The sequence below is a fragment of the Malania oleifera genome, chromosome 12 (assembly GCF_029873635.1).
Source record: "Malania oleifera isolate guangnan ecotype guangnan chromosome 12, ASM2987363v1, whole genome shotgun sequence".
Lineage (NCBI taxonomy): Eukaryota > Viridiplantae > Streptophyta > Magnoliopsida > Santalales > Ximeniaceae > Malania > Malania oleifera.
The window spans coordinates 53639203-53654942 of record NC_080428.1 but is presented as its reverse complement, the minus strand read 5'-3'; the positions used below and the strand labels follow the sequence as shown (position 1 = coordinate 53654942).

Genomic DNA, 15740 nt, shown 5'->3' with positions numbered 1-15740 from the left:
AAAAAATAAGGTTATTAGTGACAGTTTAAAACCGTCACTAATAATACAAAACCGTTACTAATACTTATTAGTGAAGGTTTCATGAATATTAGTGACAGTTCAGAATTAATTGCTAAATTTGCTGTGACTAATACTTATTAGTGAAGAATTACAAAAATCGTCACTAATAATGGAGTATTAGTAACGGTTTCATTCCGTCATTAAAAGCCTAATACCGTAACTATAAATTCTATATTTTCTCACTTCAAAATCGTCACTAAAGCCCAAGTATTAGTAATGGTTTTCAAATCGTCACTTATAGTCCATTATTAGTGACGGTTATTAAATCGTCACTAATGCTCACCTGACCAGCTATTAGTAACGGTTTGAGAACCGTCACTAATAATGGACTATTAGTGACGGTTTAAAAACCATTACTAATACTTAGTTTTTAATGACGGTTCCCAAACTGTCACTAAAAATGGACTATCAGTGATGATTTTAAAATCGTCACTAATACTTTGTCGTGGTGTTATTAGTGACAGTTTTCAAATCGTTACTAATACTTTTAACTGATTAATTTTTTTTATTTCATTCATTGATTCCTATAAAAACTTGTAATTACATTTTAGCATACATAAAATTAAACCACAATTACTAAAACATTCATAAATTATTCAAAATTAAAATAAAAATTGATCAAAATTCAAATACATACAATTATAAATTCAAATTAAAATACAAAAAAATAATTTTGTTCAGATAGCAAAAACTACAGAAAAAGTCAAAAGCTGCGCACATATGACTGTAGTGCCTGGCATCGTCATAGTGTTGTGATAGCCGCAAACCCTACAAAGTAATAATTATACAAAAAATTAGTATACAAATTTTCAATATATATGTATACTTAATTAAAAAAGATTTGATAGCAAAATGATTGGGCATTCAAACATAGTTAAAAAAAATGATACAATTGTAAATATTTAGGTTTGATCAGTCGGAATCCAACCCACTTGGTTTGTACCTCATGTGCCCGACTTGGACACGTGAGTGCTAAAATTCATTAAGTTTGCTAAATTTGTTTATATTCTAACTTTGCTTCTATGTGGATAAAAAGCTTCAGAGGAGGAGTTTTGGAGCACCGTAAGCTCAAGGTCAATGTCACGGATGTGTCAGGACCGATCTCATTTAGTTTGGATCTCGCATGCCTGAATTGGACACCTGGGTGGTTAAAATGATCTAAGTTTACTAAGTTTGCCTCTAAGTACATAATTTTCAATCAGGGAGGATTTTTTGGGCACCGTCAGCCCAGCATATCTAGCTCAATGTGATAAATGTGTCAGGACTAATCCAGCTCAGTTTGAACCTCGTATGCCCAAATTGGACACTTGGGTACTTAAAATGAACTAAGTTTACTAAGTTTGCCTCTAAGTACATAATTTTCAACGGGGAGGAGTTTTTGGCCATCGTCATCTCTGGCATATCCAGTTCAATGTGACAAACGTTTCGAGACTGACCTTACTTAGTTTGAACCTTGTATGCTCAAATTGGATACCTTAGTACTTAAAATGAACTAAGTTTACTAAGTTCACCTCTAAGCGCATAATTTTCAATTAGGGATGAATTTTTGGGCACCGTCAGCTCTAGCACATCAATCTCAATGTGACGGACGTGTCGGGACTGATCCCATTCAGTTTGGACCTCGTATGTTCGAATTGGACACTTGGGTGCTTAAAATGAACTAAGTTCACTAAGTTCGTCTCTAAGCGTATAATTTTCAACCGGGAATAAGTTTTTGGATACCGTTAGCTCCAGTACATCCAGCTCAATGTGACAAACCTGTGCGATCTGACCCCACTCAGTTTGGACTTCGTATTCCCAAATTGGACACCTGAGTGTTTAAAATGAATTAAGTTTACTAAGTTTGTTTGTATTCTAACTTTGCTTCTAAGTAGGGAAAAAGCTCCCAAGGAGGAGTTTTTGGGCACCATTAGCTCTAACATGTCCATGTCAATGTGAAAGACGTGTCAGGACTAACCCTATTCAGTTTGAACCTTGTATGCCCAAATTGGACACCTGGGTGCTTAAAATGAACTAAGTTTACTAAATTAATCTCTAAGCGCATAATTTTCAATTAGGAAGGAGTTTTTAGGCACTGTTAGCTCCAACACATCCAACTCAATCTGATGGATGTGTCAGGACTGATCCCACTTAGTTTGGATCTCGTATGCCTGAATTGGACACCTAGGTGCTTAAAATGAACTAAGTTTATTAATTTCTCCTTTGAGCACATAATTTTGAATCAGGGAGGATTTTTTAGGCACCGTTAGATCTGAAACATCTAGGTCGATGTGACAGACAAGTCGAGACTAACCCCACTTAGGTTGGACCTCATATGCTCGAATTGGACACTTGGGTGCTTAAAATGAACTAAGTTTACTAAGTTTGGCTCTAAGCGTATAAGTTTCAACGAGGATGAATTTTTAGGCACCGTCAGCTTCAACATGTCGAGCTTAATGTCAAGGATGTGTCGGGATTGGTCCCACTCAGTTTGGATCTTGTATGCTTGAATTGGACACCTAAGTGCTTAGAATGGACTAATTTTTCTAAGTTTGTTTATATTCTAACCTTACTTCTAAGTGGAGAAAAAACTCTTAGGGAGGAGTTTTTGGGTATTGTTAGCTTTGGCACGTCCAACTCAATGTGATAAACGTGTCGGGACTGACCCCACTCAGTTTGGACCTCGTATGCCCAAATGGGACACCTAGCCTTAAAAAATTCAGTAGAGTCCCAGATGGAAGTTAGGCTAAAGGCTGAACTTAGAAATATGTTTTAAGTTTCAATTTGAAGAGCTACATGCATTGCTGACTAAACTAATCATTACATCTTCCTACAAAGAGAGAGAAGGTGATGCCTCTATGTCATCTAATCATAGGAAGCAACCATATATGTGTGAAGGAGGTTACCAAGGAGAGCGTGATGGTGATCCTTCTTATATGAAGGTGGAATTTCCTCGGTGGGATAGTTATAACCCTACTTGTTGGGTTTTTAGGGCTAAAAATTACTTTTGCTTTCATTGCACTCTAGAAACATCTAGAGTTGTTCAATGGTAGGACTGGTTTGAAGCTCATTATGGAATGCCTTCATAGGCAGAATTTGTTTCTGGATTGCTTGTCTGATTAGGGCCCATTAGATATGCGAATATCAATAGAGAGCTTGCTAAAATATGCCAAACTAGTACTGTCTCAGAGTATAAGACACAATTTGAGTGACTATCAAACAAGATTAAAGATTGGAATGAAAGCCAACTCATTGGTACTTTTATTGAAGGTTCCTACCTAACATTCAGTGTGAGGTCAAGGAACATCGGCTATGAACTATGAATGCTATGATTTCATTTGCATGGTTAAAAGATAGAAGTTTGGAGAAGAATAATGTCACTTCAATAAGAACATTAGCAAGTAGAATGTTAGCAACACTATCACATCAATTGCTCCTCGCAACCTTCTTGCCAAAAAATTGAATCAAGAGGAACTTATAGATAGAATGACAAAAGGTGTGTGCTGGCATTGTGATGAAAAGTGGCATAAAGAGCACCATTGCAAAAAGGGACGACTATTGATGATTGAACTTGCGGAGGAGCCAGAAACAGTTGAGGATGACTTGCCTTATGTAGAGCAAATAGTAACTATAATTAGGTGTTCTAACATCACTTAGGATGAAATTGGTTAGTAGATAGTCCATTGGATTCTACATTTACACATATTTCTTAACCCCATGTACTTACACTTGATTCAAGTTCAACATTGGGTCAAAGTGACTGGTTTTGCTTTCTTTGATGCTTCGTCTGCTGATGTGAAAGGGCTATATTTTAGCATGATGTTTATTTTCTTTGTTTGCTTTTCGTAATTATGGCATGTTGCTTGATAGTTTAGCATGTTGCATGAGTATCTTCTCTCTATTTTGCATGTGCTTGCAAGTATGTGTTTTGTTCAAATAACTTGGTATCCATAATAACTCTTCCTCTGACCTTGGGGTTAAGTCTTTATATGCCTTTTAGGATTTTTGAGGTTAGGAGGGTTTTTGTCTTATGCAGTAGCTCCTAATATTTCAAGGCTAGCTAGGTACTTGATAAAATGAAAAGAATTTAAGTTTTGTTTGATTGATTTCAATTAGGTACAATTTATTGGAGGGATGTGTTAGGGCGCGCGCTAATATTTTCCCTTCACATAATTGTACTCCTAAACCCTACTTGGTTGCACAGATCATCACTATAAAATTTCTTGGACCAAGATATAGCTTAGAGACCAATAATCAAATAGTAACTATAATTAGGTGTGTTGACCCTATGAGTCATACCCTATTTTGATTATGACAAATACTCAGGTATTTAATGTCTATCAAGTTTGTGTGCAGGTTCATTTTAGCAAAGATCATTTGATGATACATGTTAACTTGAAGCAAAATAAGACCTAGAAGATTCATTGTTGTAATTTTATAAATTTAAGATTGGGTTTGTAATAGTAATATAGGAACAGTCTGTAATAATTAATGCATGACATGCATGTAGGAACTGAAGCTCAAGATCGTGGTTTGACTTTAGGGGAAGGTCGACTAACGCCGTATTTTTTCGGTGTCCTAAAGAAGACCTAGACTGACCTTAGGACTCCCTATAATATATAAAAATATGTCCTATCTTCTTAAATTTAATCATCATATGAATAGAGTTTATATACAAAGCGATTAGAACCGAAATGCATTAAAAATGCATGTTCGATCGACCGTACTTTCATAAGTAGTGTAATTATGTCGGTCGACCGAACCAGTCAATGGTCAACATTTTGACCATAGCTTGGTCAACCGTACCTTGCCAAGTTCATATTATTTGGTCGACTGAACTCCCACTGAGTCAATGTTTGACTCATCGGTTGGCCGACTAGAAATATAGGAGTAATGCCCTAGTTGACCGAACCCCCATGTGGGAGAATCCAACTTCCCGGTCGACCGAACTTCATAGGTCAAAATCACCTAGTCAACCGAACCACGCAGAAATGGAAAAATCTCCTTTGGGACCCTTAGTCTTATTGACCAAACTTTCAGTTCAAATTTCTCCCGGTCGACCGAACTTTGTCACTCTGTCAACCGAGCCTTAAGTCCGGTCGACCGGTGCTCTCGAGTTGGACAATTATTTTTACCGTGGTTAAATTTTTCAAACAAGGTTAATTATGCTAAAATGATTTAAAACAATCCTAATAATACCCTACATATCCTAAACGGTCATAATTTGCCTAACTTCTATATATAGAGGCTCGTTTGTGCAAATTAGCAAGAGATTAACAAGATCATTAACGAAAAATCCTCTCAAATTTAAAAAACCTATTTTGCCAAATACTATCCCAAATATTTCTCTACTTCATTTTCTTTGATCATCCAAGCCTAGAGAGAATGTTTAGATTATTAGTGCTCCATTCTAAATAGCCCTATACTCTCATTGATATTTGTATTATTTGATTTTTGTTAAGAGTTTGGCTAGGGTTCTTCCTATGGATTTAACTTGATAAATCTTGTGCTGGGAAAACTCTTTAGCTTGAGGATCTTTGCATTGTCATTGCAAGATTACTTAAGTAATTATTTTTGTGTGCAAAATATTTTACAAAGCTTGTTTTCAAACAACTTTTATGCTTGATACAATTTGAGAAAATATTTTTGAGTTCGTTTGAATAATATTGCTAGCATCTTTGAAACACTAATATGATATTGAGATTTGATATACTTTACTTTCAAAGATTAGCTTGTTTGAACACTCTTGTGTTTGACTGAGTATAATTATTATATTGAGTGTAGATTGCACGTATACACCACTGAACTTACAGTTTTTACATGTTTGGTGTGGATTGATTGTTACTTGTGCATATTGTAGTACATATCTGCTTAGTGTGAGAAGCATATTTCCGTGTACGCAAAATTTTATACACATTTGTTGTATTCCAGGCACGGGCTTAAAGAGGGAGACTAGCCCTGTTGAATAGTCTCAGACTGGCTTAGACCCAGTTAGGAAAGTTAGGTGCGCCATCCTGGTAAGACGTGTTGGTTGAGGTCAACCCCTTGAATTGACTTGGTTGTAACCGGTGCTGCTCCACCCGTTAAGTGAGCATTAGTGGAATCCTCGGGTTTGAGAATTAGAGGCGGGGGCGCAGGCATAGTTGGCCGAACCCCGATAACATATCTGGTGTTGATTTTATTTTCTTTAATTTACATTCTGCACCTGTATGTTTATGTTTATTGTTTAAATATTTGATTGAAATTTTGAATATATAGAAAGACCCTAGATTTGTGAAATACTGCTTGTTAGATTAGTTGAACCTAGGGGATTAATTCTTAAATACCCAAGGAATACAGCAAGGCAAACATGGTGTTCTAACATCACTTAGGATGAAATTGGTTAGTAACGAGTCCATTGGATTCTACATTTAAAAATATTTCTCAACCCCATGTACTTACACTTGATTCAAGTTCAACATTGGGTCAAAGTGACTGGTTTCGCTTTCTTTGACGCTTCGTATGTGAAAGGTCTAGAAGGTTGTGGGTCTTTATTCTAGAATGATTGTCTGGAAAAGAGAGATCTCGACACTCAAGTTTCAGCGAGCAACAGCTGGAAATGAGGTTATCAATTGCAGTGGGGGAAGTAGTTGGCTTAGCAATGCACAATGATAACAAATAACGACTGAGGAATCATGTTTGTTGTCTTTGCTGGTTATGTTTTAGCTGCTATGTCCCTCACTTGGTTTTCTTTTGATCCGTTGGTTGTTTCTGTGTTTTTGTTGACTGTTTGTCTTATTTCTCAAGCCTTGGCTTGTCTCAGATTTCATTAATAAATTCTTATTACCCTTTCAAAAACCATTGGATCAAAGTGTGTAGGAGATTCACCCCTTTCGTGATGTTGCGACAACTCCCATACATAATATAAGTTCTCTATGCACAATATTAGTCATCATATATCATCTACCTAGAGGTTTGTTCTTATGTTATGAATTCTTAATATCTTTTGAAGCTCTTTGAGGGATATTTTTTTTTTTTTTTTGTAAGTGATTTTGTCTACTTTCACTCTATTTTTTGCAAGCCTCTCTATGCGCAACATTGGTCATCTCCAACTACATTGATTTTAAATGTGTTGATTTGACATATCATTTTTGGTTAACATGACAATCAATGTCAATGTATAAAAAAGAAGACTCTTTGTAAAAGCTGTGTAATTTTGAAGAATTATTTTCAAATTTTGCACTCTTGTTCCATAATCACCATTGACTTAACTAAACTTGTAATTGAGTGCTCAATTTTGTAGATAAAAATATTAAAAATTTTTAGAAGTTAAAAAGTATGCGAAAATTCTAAAATATAAAGGAAATGCATGCAAAAAATTTGATATCTATACACAGTAGTGTAATTTAAACTTAATTCAACATTAATAAGGGGTCTCTAGGAGTGCACAAGTATAGAGGTGTGCGTGTGTAAATGTATGTATATATATGACTTGTGTGTCTACATATATTAATATACTAAACTAGAGGCATATGAGCTAGAAGAGAGGTAGAGAACTAGATTTCTAAATTATAAATATATAATACTTTACATATCATTTTCAATTTCTGTGTCATTAAAAGAAAGTAAAGAACACACAACATCCATCCATCATTTGTAATTTGTGGTATTATAATTATGCCAAAAGATACATGTGGAGATTTTTTTTTTTTTGTTATTTTTCATTATTTTTATTTTTTATGGTATGAGAAATTTATTTATATGGCTAGAGGACCTCTCTTAGTGAGGCTAAGTCTTGATTATTGTTGTTGTTATTGTTGTTTAGATTACGGGATAGGAAGCATCCCTAGCGAGTTGACACCCACCTCGCGGAATCTTTATATACCCATCTTCACCCCATTCTAGACCCCAAGAATTCTTCAGCAAGCAATACTCCACACCAGTTTCATCGTCAATCTGATAGCCAACCAGAGTTATGCCATGGTTCATTCTACCACTGCACCGACCTGTATATAGCCCGCTGCTGTAGTACCTGAACTGCCTACTTCTAGCGTCCATGTCAATCGAGATTGGCTGGAAAGCCACCGCCTTCAACAATGCATTCTCGCTATTGGTGGGGACTCGTTCGAAGGCACTGATAGCGGCTGCAGCTTTATTGGTCATTTTCGTGAAGTTGCAATATTTACCACCCCTTCCACTATATGGGTACTCAGTTTCACTAGCAAGACCATTTTTTTGAATGAACTGGAAGGCATATACCATTAGTCCTCCCAAGCAGCCCATATTAAGCTTTTTGTCACAATTTACTAACTCTTGTTCTGATAGAGAAATTAGGTTGCCAGTTTTTATTTGAGTGATTCCTTCGACGGTTGCTACCGCAGAGAATGCCCAACAACAACCTATATATGTATATATATGATTAATGGAAGGAAAATTATTAGCATCCAACCCAAAATCCATTTTACTGGCCCAACTAGATATAAGGATAAAGGATCAAGAGAAATTATTAGATATATTAGATATATACACTAGATCTAACTTGATTTCGTCATAATTAGATTATATATGATTAATGGAAGGAAAATTATTAGCATCCAACCCAATTATGTATACATATATATACATGGTGAGATCATGTTAAATCCATTATATATATAGCATCCAAGCAAAACCCATTTTAATTGATACCTGAATAGATGTAAGGGTAAAGGATTGGGAAAATTATTAATTATATACATTAAAGGTAACTTAATTTTGCTATGTGTACATATTTAATTAAATTAAATAATTTTTTTTTTATATACATGCAAAATCATGTTAAATTCACTGAACACACTCATTATACCTAATATTTTCTCGAGGGATTGAACTTGCTATATGGACTTATAAAACTACCCCTAGGTATTCATATTTGGCATACCACCTAGGATGAAAAGAAAAGGTTGGAAATGTAAATAAACATAAAAATAAGACAAATTTCAAAATTACTCATAATTCTCCACAAGTTTTCCATCTTCATGTATATTATTTTCCATTATTATCCAAATTAAACTCTATTCCAAGAGGTTTGAATGACTTTATAGGCATATAGTAGGCAGGTCCAGTAGGCATTGCTAATTTAATTCTTTGATTGTTATTCTTGTACTCTCAAGGTGGGAAATTTAGGTTAGTACATCATGTTGATCGAGACTCGACCTTTCCAATCTAGCACTCATATCTGACCCGTACCTTAAAGCTATAAATTAACTTAGGTTTGGGAATAATGTTCAAAACCACTCCATTTCCCACTTTTATCTCAGCTATTTATTTATTTTTCCTTTACAAAGAATGTGCTCCATATTAATTTATTACTACCTAAAGTGAAAAAGCGTACACAATTAATAAAATAATAAAGAACGGGTCAAAAGTATAGAGAAAAAAGAATTGGGTGGTCAAGGAATTAAGTTGGAAGTTACAAGTACCTTTAAAATATATATATATATATATATATATATGTATATATATTTAATTAAATTATGTATCCTTTTTACCCTTATTATAACTTTGATTCTTAATGTGTAATTTCAAATTAAAGTAATTAAATTTCAATGGTAATGTTGAAATAATGAAACAACTAAGTGAAAACTAAAACTGTTTACTAGAATTCAACATTTCTAATAATTTTAGCTTATTGTCATATCATATTGTATATACATATATATATATATATATATATATATATATATATATTGCGTGTCCTTATATTGACATGAAATTTTCTATTAGGAATATTTTTTTTTTTCTGGCACTTAGAATTAAGATGGTGGAGGCCTTTGGACTGTTATCTCCTTACCAAGTTCAGGGTAAAGTATCCCTGCCCGCCATAATCAAAACCAGACAAAGACCCACTAAGATTTCAAATGCCACTTAGGCTCTATGAGGGTTTGACATATAAAGTAGGTCATACCTAACTTATCACGCATGCAGTGGGCAATAATAATTATTTTTATTTTTTTCTTTTTTATTTATTTATCATGTTACATGTCAGTGGACGAGTTGAGAATTAGGCCAACTATCCAAACCGATTTTGAAAAGCATTAGGAAAAAAATAATTTTATTTTTATTATTTAATTATTAATATAAGTAAAAATAAAATAAAATATATAAATTTAATTTCGTTATTAATATTTAGTCACCAATGTGATATTTAATTACTTAAGCACTGTGCTACATGTTTAACGACTTTACTATTTAAAATTTTTAACTTAAAACATAATAAAAATAAATTATAAAGATAATTTTTGCTATATAGTTAATTGCCCAGTTTAATTTCGCCCATTAATTTTTAAATAAGATCCTAAATATATATACAAAGGACTTGATTAAAATAGTTAAAATTAAAATAACCATAGATCATTCAATCAATACATAATAATTCATAAATATAAAAATAATTGAATCAATATATCACCTCTATTAAAATTGAGGAAGAATATACAAGAGTAGGAGAGCGGCCATGCGAGGTGGCTAAGGAAATGTGGCCACGCAGCAACGATAATTAAGCAACCAAACATTGTGTGAGCAAGAGAGAGGATTTTCATATTGCATAAACTAGTATAAAGATTTGCAGTGAAATTTAGAAAGTAGAACAATAATGAAATGGTAATATTAGACATTGTATATTTTATTAGAATATTAACTGATACATAAATAGAGGGCTATAAATATAGAAAATAGTAATTCATTAATACTAGGAATAAATAAGATTTAACACTAATCATAGTATACTTCTATCCATATAAGAATAAATTTAATAAGATACAAGGAAATGACATTGAAAAATTAAGAGTATGAGGGAGAATGTTGAATACAACTAGGTGAAAAGTAGGATATATAGTTTACATAGCAATTTTATTCTCTTACCGAGGCAACTTTGGTTTAAACTTTGTTAATGATGAAATAATCTGAAAAAAAAAAAATTGTTGCTTTGTTATTATTTAATTATTTGTGTGTGTGTGATAGAGAGAGAGAGAGAGAGAGAGAGAGAGAGAGAGAGAGAGAGAGAGAGAGAGAGAGAGAGAGAGAGAGGTGCAAAGAAGAGAAAATATGAGAAGTGAAAGACGCAGAAAAAAAGGATCATGCTAAAGAAAAAAAAAAGTTAAAAGGAAAACATGTAATAGAGCAAAATAGGGTCCTAAGGGAGTAAAGAAAAGTTTTAATTTTTTGTTTTTTTGTTTTTACAGCTCTTCTTGACTCCCCGAAACCCGCCAGTGGGGCCCAGGTGCCATGTGTTCTAATCACCTGTATCTGATATCATAATTAACATGCACGCAGCGGCACATAAATAAATAACTTCAAATAAATACTAGAGTTCTATATAACAACCCAAAAACGAATACTACAACATCCAAATATTCGTATCCACAACCAGCATTTAAAACATAACACAGCACAAATATATATTTGTATATATATATATATATATATATCAGTGTCTCACAATACCCTAAAAAGAAACCAGCAAAAATAGTCCCAGCCTAGGCCTCAAACTCGATCTCTAGAAGAACCTAAAAAATTGTTAATCTACTATGGTGAGACACTTCTCAGTAAGGGTGGAATAAATTATAACAGAGTGTGACAAATGAATTTTAATATTTATATATCAAAATAAACTGTTTCTCATATAACATCAACAACAACTGAGAAAATGTATCGTCATCACTGACATCTAATATCACACACACATCCAATATGCACAAGTACATACTTTTTTATGCAGACGAAAGTTCTCAAGGATAGGGAAGATTACCTGCCCATACAAGTAGCTTCCCTCTGCTCTGGTACTACAAACTACCTACTAGAGCACTCACCTTACTCAGTAAGCCCTCAGGTGAAGAATTACCTCACCGCCAGTATACATATCTTTATTATTTTAAAGGCGAAGGTTTCTAGGAATCGGGATGTCTACCCGCCCATACAAGTAGCATCCCTTTGCATTGATATCAAGAAACTACCTAACAGAGCACTTGCCTTTCTCAGCAAGCCCCCGGTGGTATGTTTACCTCGCCGCATGCACACACATGCATTCACAATATGATATACCATTGCTGTTATGTTTTAATTAAATTCACATGCACAACACATCCATGTAAGAATCACGCAACTTATACTTCGTCTTCCAATGCCCTCAGTATGTGGCCTACACAGAGCAACTGCGTACATATCAGTACGTGGCCCACATAGGCACCTACATACTTCTTATCTACACGTGGCCCACACAGGCACCATTATCCACACAGGATATAACGTGACCCACATAAGCACCACTACCCACACAGGGTACATAACATGGTCGACACAGACGCCATTATCCACACAGGATATAACGTGGCCCACACAGGCACCACTCCAGCTTCCGCAACACGTGGCCCACACAGGCACCACTATTCACCAGTATCCAATCCCCATGACCTACCTGTCATACATCAGTAGAACAAGCTTCTCGACCTGCCAATGTCCTACCCCATATAAATGACAATATGACAAGCTCCTCGACCTGCCAACGTTATATTGAGATGTATACGAATAACCAAACTAGTTAGTTCACACAGATGCATCAATGCATTACCACACAGGTATCCAACATATCAATACATTCCCACACAGGATTCAAACATAAAAATTCATTCATTATGTCATAATCATTTTAAATAACCCCTCATGCAAGCCCAAATATAACCTTAAACCAAAATCATCATTTTTCTAGTAATCAGGCTATTCTGAAAATCATATAGATAAATAATAAATTTCATATGCTTGTAAATAAGTGGTTTACCTTAATAAAATGCTGATATAATTTTATTCCCCCTTACCTGATTTCCTGAATCACGCCTGTAGAGCTCCTAAGATTATACCCGCAGCGCTCACCCGAACCCTGATTCAATTAAATCAACCCCAATAAAATATTATTTTAACCTTTCCTCGATTACAATAATTAAATACCAATTCATTTCTAAATAACCCATTTATTCCAGTTGGCTACAACGACCCCACGAGAAATTCACTCCTCTAGACTTATAGAGAATCATCCCTAGATTCTCGTGGTGGTACTCGATCGTCAATTTGGCTTAAAATTTAAAAAAAATTGAGGTAAGAATGAGAATTTGCTTTACTCCAGGAGATATGCCCATGTTGCTCTTACGACAAATCCACTTCGATAGATATATCAGTGGCGGAGAATGGAGTCTAGTGGTATTTTTGGATTTTCAATTGGGCGAGAATCCACCGCAAAATCGTAGAAAGAAGAAAAATGGAGAACGTGAGCTAAAAATTTTTTTTTTTTCTCTTTCTTTCTTTCCCCACTGTTCTGCGCATGAGAAGGAGTTTTCTTTTTTCTGATTTCCTCTGCTCCATGAAACTTAAGAATTAAGTTTTCCTCCCTTTTTTTTTTCTTTCTTTCCTTTATCCATACTTTAAACTTTATTATATAATAACTTTATATATACTTTTATATATACATATATATATACATATATATATATATATACCCAAAATCCTCAAATTTCCTAATTTAATTAATTTTCTTAATAATAATAATTTATTAATAATAATAATTTTTTAATTATTATTATTATTATTATTATTATTATTATTATTATTATAGGTTGTTACAGACGAGGAGTAGGCGTTCGTCAACGAGACTACAACTTGGACTCGTCGACGAGGTGATGTGGTTCGTCGATAAGGCCATGCGGACAACATTTTATATATAGCCTAAAACGGATTTTTAATGAAGGAAAATCATTTTATCAGTTTCTCTTTCTCTCTCTGCACGATTCTTCTGACTTCTCGTTAGAAATCCGGTTTCGTCTCTCCCCAGTTCGATAACACTAATCATAGTATACTTCTATCCATATAAGAATAAATTTAATAAGATACAAGGAAATGACATTGAAAAATTAAGAGTATGAGGGAAAACGTAGAATACAACCAAGTGAAAAGTAGGATATATAGTTTACATAGCAATTTTATTCTCTTACCGAGGCAACTTTGGTTTAAACTTTGTTAATGATGAAATAATCTGAAAAAAAAAAAATTGTTACTTTGTTATTATTTAATTATATGTGTGTGTGTGGGTGTGTGAGATAGAGAGGGAGAGAGAGAGAGGGAGAGAGAGAGAGAGAGAGAGAGAGGTAGAGGTGCAAAGAAGAGAAAATATAAGAAGTGAAAGACACAGAAAAAAAATGATCATGCCAAAGAAAAAAAAGAAGTTATAAGGAAAACATGTAATAGAGCAAAATAGGATCCTAAGGGAGTAAAGAAAAGTTTTAATTTTTTTTTTTACAGCTCTTCTTGGTTTTCCTAAAAAATTTAGGATTTATTTTCTACAATTTCAATTTTTTTTTAAAAAAAATTTGAAGCTTACCTACTCGATCTGCCAAACAAATCAACTGCATAGATTACCCTTTATCCCAAAATTGATTTTTAAAAACTAAGCATATGCCACTAACATAAAACAAGAAATGACCTTTAACAGATAAAATATGGAGACTATAATATAATGGTGACTTTTTAAGAAGATTACAAATCTATTGCAACCAAATCACAAAGTCTTTCATCATTAATTAAATTTCATAGTAAAGATTTTTTTCTTTTGCAGGATGGTTGGTAGCCAGAGGTTCATCTATTTGTTTTCAAATTTGGTGGGGAATGCATGAGCTCATCCTTCCACACTAGCTAAATATTAAATAGTACTAAAGCACTAATCAATGCACTGGGTTTTTAATCATAGTAGTACATGACCTCACAAGTTAACCACAATGATGAAAAAGACAAAAAAAAATTAAGAAAAAGAAATTAATCCTTAGTTCAAATCTTACTATTTACATTTTTTTATTAATGTTTCTATGGATGAGGGTAATATGCATGTTGTCCCTAGACTGATGAGATAATTTGCAATCATGAAGAAAAGTGATAAGAGCTCAAACTCTAGGCAGAAGTGGTTTTGGCAGGAGTCTTTATGCCAAGTGGAATGAGGTAGGCCTCGTTTAGGGTGAGCACCCTTGTGCTTGAGCCATGTACATGAGTGATCATACAACATATTGATGGTGATTTTTTGAACAAAATTTTCATTTTTACCTATTGGTTTTCTATTAAAGTCGTGTTCAAAATTTTCAAGATTTTTTGAAACTTTTAATGGTTTTTCTCCATCTTTATTTACTTTCAAAATTTTTTAAGTTTATTAAAAAAAAAGAGAGAGCGAGAGACAGAGAGGTTGGTTGTGTCATCCATCTTTACGATATGCTTGAAGAACAGTGGTGTCATCTCTTCTGTCGAATAGTACTTTGGTGCGGGTATAAACCTACCATATTTTAAAAACTTGTCTACAACCACATGTATAGACCCTGTATCCCTCATTCTAGGCAGGTTTGAGATGAATTCTAGCGAAATTGTAGAGACTCGAAGAATTATAGTATTTAAATTGTAGTAACCCGAAGAATAATAATATTTTAATAATAAGAGGGAGAGAAAATATAAACAGAAACAGAAGGAGGCCGTAAACTTTGTCGACGACATTGCATTTTGGAGAATAAAATAATTTAATTTAATTTTAAGAAATTTGCCAAACTTCGTCGACAAACACAGGGTTTCGTCGACGAAGGTCTTTAGAATTTCGTCGACGAATACAGGGCTTCGTTGACGAGAAAATATCGAGAGAGGTTCTGGGGCAGTCTGAATTTCGT

General features: G+C 34.0%; 1 protein-coding gene across 1 annotated transcript in view; it reads right to left on the bottom strand.

Annotated features, from left to right (window-relative positions):
- Positions 1-8478, bottom strand: part of LOC131143931 (cysteine proteinase COT44-like) — a 49208-nt gene extending 40730 nt beyond the window's left edge. Inside the window, exon 1 of the mRNA XM_058092285.1 lies at positions 7849-8478. Coding sequence (XP_057948268.1) covers positions 7849-8478 — 630 coding nt within the window. The remainder of the gene's footprint in view (positions 1-7848) is intronic.
- Positions 8479-15740: the final 7262 nt, after the last annotated feature.